Here is a 4,201-nt window from a genome sequence, read left to right as displayed (position 1 = left end):
TTCATCAAGACCATCGACGACCGCAAGTGAAGAGGAGGAGGAGGAGAGGAGAGAAGAAGAGAGGAGAGGAGTGGAGAGAGAGGAGAGGAGAGGAGAGAAGAGGGGAGTGGAGAAAAATGGAGAGGAGAGGAGAGGAGAGGGGAGGGAAGAGGAGAGGAGAGGGGAGGAGGAGAGAGAAAGAGGGATGGGGAAGAGGAAAGGAGAGGAGGAGAGAGAAAGAGGGATGGGGAAGAGGAGAGAGAAAGAAGGATGGAGAAGAGAAGAGAGGAGGAGAGGGATTTGGAGGGAGGAGAGAGAGGGAGGGATGGAGAAGAGGGGAGGAGAGGAGAGGAGACCTGCTCTGGCCACAATGTAGACGAGAGGAGAGCTGACCAGAGCAGATAGCCCAGCCCCACCAACTGCTCTCTATCTCACTCGCTTACACACACACACACACACACACACACACACACACACACACACACACACCTTTTAGTCAGTCTGCCTCTATTTCTCTCTCCAGTTCTCTCTGCCCCGTTTCCTCAGTCTTCCGTTTCTTCTCTCTTTCTCTTTCTCTCCCATCTGTTTCTCCCTCCCTTCCTCCCTCCCAGGCTTTCTCCATCTCTCTCCATCTCTCTCCATCCATCCATCCATCTCTCTCTCTCGTGTCTATGGGGTGTCCTCTGTATATCTGTACATAGCCAGAATCTTTTGTTCCTCTTGTTCTCTTTCTCTTTTTCTCCTTCTCTGCCATCACTCTCTCTCCCTCCCTCCCTCTCTCCACCCCTCCCTCTCTCCATCTCTCCCTCCCGGACTTCCTCTCTCTCTCTCTCTCTCCCTCCCTCTCTCCACCCCTCCCTCTCTCCATCTCTCCATCTCTCCCTCCCGGACTTCCTCTGTGTATCTCTCCCTCCCTCCATAGTCTTCTCTCCTCTCTGAGAGCTGGCGTGCTTGAGACCAGTAGAGGAGAGGAGAGGAGAGAAGAGAAGAGTACATCTCTCACTAGTCCAACAGACACACTCCTCTCGTTCTCTTTCTCTCCCATTTCTCTCTCTCTCTCTCCATCCCTCTCTCGCCATCCTTCTCTCCATCCTCCACTCTCTCCCTCTCTCCCTCTCTCTCCTGTCTATTTTGCTTTTTCTGTGTGCTGGATGAGCTGAGAGGAGAGGAGAGGAGAGAAGAGAAGAGTTCACCAGACACACAGGAACCCCTCTCCATCCCTTCTCCTCTTTCTCTCCCATCTGTCTCTCTCTCTCTCCATCCCCCTCTCCCTAGTCTACGTGGCTATTTCTATGTGCTGAAAGAGGAGAGGAGAGGAGAGAAGAGAAGAGAAGAGAGGAGAGAGAAGACGTCTCTTCCTAGTCCTCCAGAAACAGGAAGAAAGTCCACGGCGAAAACAGAACTGTGAACTCTGACCCTGGTGAACTCTGACCCTTAGACGACCTTTAGTTGGGAAAGCACCCCGCAACCTTCGACCTTCGATCTTTGACCTTTATCTAATTTGCATATTCCTGATCAGCTGTGTGTATCCATGGTGAAGGGACTTCATCTGATGACCTTTTATATCTGGAGAAAAAGATATGATTATTATTATTATTATTATTAATTATGAATTAATGAAAAAAGGTGTAACTCTCTATTCTGAACAATGGAAAAGATTAAAAAAAAGGGACCAGGCTTCTGTGTGCGTGTGTGTGAGCGAGAAAGAGCGACCGAGAGAGCTATGTGGAGCGCAGTGTGTGTGAGGGAATGTTAGGGGTCTGTGTTTTGTGCAATCTTATTTCATATCAACTCGGCCATAACATAACACACACTGGGGCAAACACACACACACACACACACACACTCACACACACACACACACACTCTAGAGACCAGACCAGTGGTGGCCCCTCACCAACAGACACCCCTCCCGCGTGCGCGCGCACTTGTGTGTCATATCATGGCTGTATTGCCCTAGAGCCAGTAGTGTGTGTGTGTGTGTGTGTGCGTGTGTGTGAAGCTGTCTGGTGTGTGTGTAGCTGCCTGGTGTGTGTGTGTGTGTCTGTGTGTGCGTGTGTGTGTAGCTGCCTGGTGTGTGTGTGTGTGTGTGTGTGTGTGTGTCTGTGTGTCTGTGTGTCTGTGTGTGCGTGTGTGTGTAGCTGCCTGGTGTGTGTGTGTGTGTGTGTGTGTGTGTGTGTGTGTGTGTGTGTGTGTGGCTGCCTGGTGTGTGTATCTCTTTAGGACCTGAGCACAACACTTGCAGGGTTTTGCACACGATCATCATGTTCCGAGTGGCACAGCGGCTCAATCGTCTGGATTTGGCTTTGTGTGTGTGCGCGTGTGTGTGTGTGTGTGTGTGTGTGTGTGTGTGTGTGTGTGTGTGTGTGTGTGTGTGTGTGTGTGTGTGTGTGTGTGTGTGTGTGTGCACGTACGTGTGTGTGTGTGCACGTACGTGTGTGTGTGTGTGCACGTACGTGTGTGTGTGTGCACGTACGTGTGTGTGTGTGTGCACGTACGTGTGTGTGTGTGTGTGTGTGTGTGTGTGTGTGTGTGTGTGTGCACGTACGTGTGTGTGTGTGCACGTACGTGTGTGTGTGTCCATTCTGACTGTTACTCTGATGTTCATGATCTCTTTCGGAGCGCCACTGGAGAGAAACAATCCTGAGAGGACGTGGCTTTTTTTTGTCTTTCATTTCTCTAAAGTTGTTTTTTTTTCTTTTCTTTGTTTTCTTGTCTTTTGTCTTTTCTTTTCTCCATGACCTGTAAATTATATCGCGTTGGGGAGTTTTGGGGGGGGTGTGGGGCCTATGTGTATATATACAGAGTGTAACAAGGGGTAACGGGGCGGAACACATCAGATCCTCACTGTGCTCTCTGAGGTGTGTGTGTGTGTGTGTGTGTGTGTGTGTGTGTGTGTGTGTGTGTGTGTGTGTGTGTGTGTGTGTGTGTGTGTGTGTGTGTGTGTGTGTGTGTGTGTGTGTGTGTTATCTGGGGTACGTTAAGGTGAAAGTGCCACAGGTGCTCCTGACTTCAAGTCCTATGTGAGCGAGATGGTTTTGTTGTTTGCCTGTTGCCCTGGAAACCAAGAATATGGAATGTACGCAGGCGGAAGACAAGAGTGGAGGAGAGAGGGGAGGGGGAGTGGCGATGCAGCCCACCTAGTGTGTCTGTTCTCCATCTACTGTACACACACACACACACACACACACACACACACACACACACACACACACACACACAGGTGACCCAGAGTCAGTGTGACTGTGTGATTGTGTGCTCTGACTGTTTCTTCTGTCCAGTCGAGGGTGGCATCAGACACACACACACACACACACACACACACACACACACACACACACACACACAAAGGGGGGTCATCAAGGTGTGGGCCGTGGAACTGGTCTGGAGCTGTAGATTTCCACACATGGACAACATTATGCATCGCATTTGTTTTTTTTTATATATTAGCAAGCTTGCACAATAGGCACACGCGGGCAAGGTGTTCAGTCTGGATGTGATTTAATGTATTATATAATTCTTTAAAACAATTAAAAGCAGAAGTTTGTTCTGTGATTGAAAATGCTGCCTGTGTTTTTCTTTCTCTGTGTGAGTGTGTGTGTGTGTGTCTGTGGGTGTGTGTGTGTGTGTGTGTATTTACATGTTCATAGGGGGCTGAATCTGACATTTGGAAATGGGGACAGCATAAAAATTTCACACATAATGTAAAGTAACGTAATATATGTATATTCATTTTTGCAGAGTGTATATAAAAGAGAAATGTGTCCTGATGTAGGCAACAAAATATTTTTGGTTGAAATGAAGTCATTGAAATTGACAAATACAGCACATGGTCCTGAATGCACTCCCAATAACAGAATGACTCCTGTGTACTATCTAGAGCAGACCAGGGGTTCCCAAACTTTACCATGACAAGGCCCCCCTTTACCAGTAGATTCCAGCCAAGCACACACACATACACACACACACACACACACCACACACACACACCAGTGCATTCCGGCCAAGGACCCCCACCCCCCGACATGAGCCGTGCCACACTACTTTTTCTGTGCACCCGGTTTCAGAACTCGATGAAGTTGGTGCATTCCTAAACCCATTCAAGTAGGCTACTACAGAAAGCATAATACATATAGAAACATTGTAAAGAAGAAAATTATTCCGGGATTATTCTGGGATTGTTTAAATTTTTTTGGTTTATTTTGGCTGCCTAAGTTATTCA

General features: G+C 48.4%; 1 protein-coding gene across 1 annotated transcript in view; it reads left to right on the top strand.

Moving 5' to 3' along the window:
* The window catches only part of gapvd1 (GTPase activating protein and VPS9 domains 1), a 100,066-nt gene extending 99,970 nt beyond the window's left edge, over positions 1-96 (top strand). The window contains exon 30 of the mRNA XM_063194654.1: positions 1-96. This exon is cut by the window's left edge and continues 111 nt beyond it. Within this exon, the coding sequence (XP_063050724.1) occupies positions 1-30 (30 nt within the window). The 3' untranslated portion in view covers positions 31-96.
* The last annotated feature ends 4,105 nt before the right edge of the window (positions 97-4,201 follow it).

This window comes from Engraulis encrasicolus, chromosome 3 (genome assembly GCF_034702125.1).
Source record: "Engraulis encrasicolus isolate BLACKSEA-1 chromosome 3, IST_EnEncr_1.0, whole genome shotgun sequence".
NCBI classification, from domain to species: Eukaryota; Metazoa; Chordata; class Actinopteri; order Clupeiformes; family Engraulidae; genus Engraulis; species Engraulis encrasicolus.
This window is presented reverse-complemented; position numbering and strand designations above follow the sequence as displayed.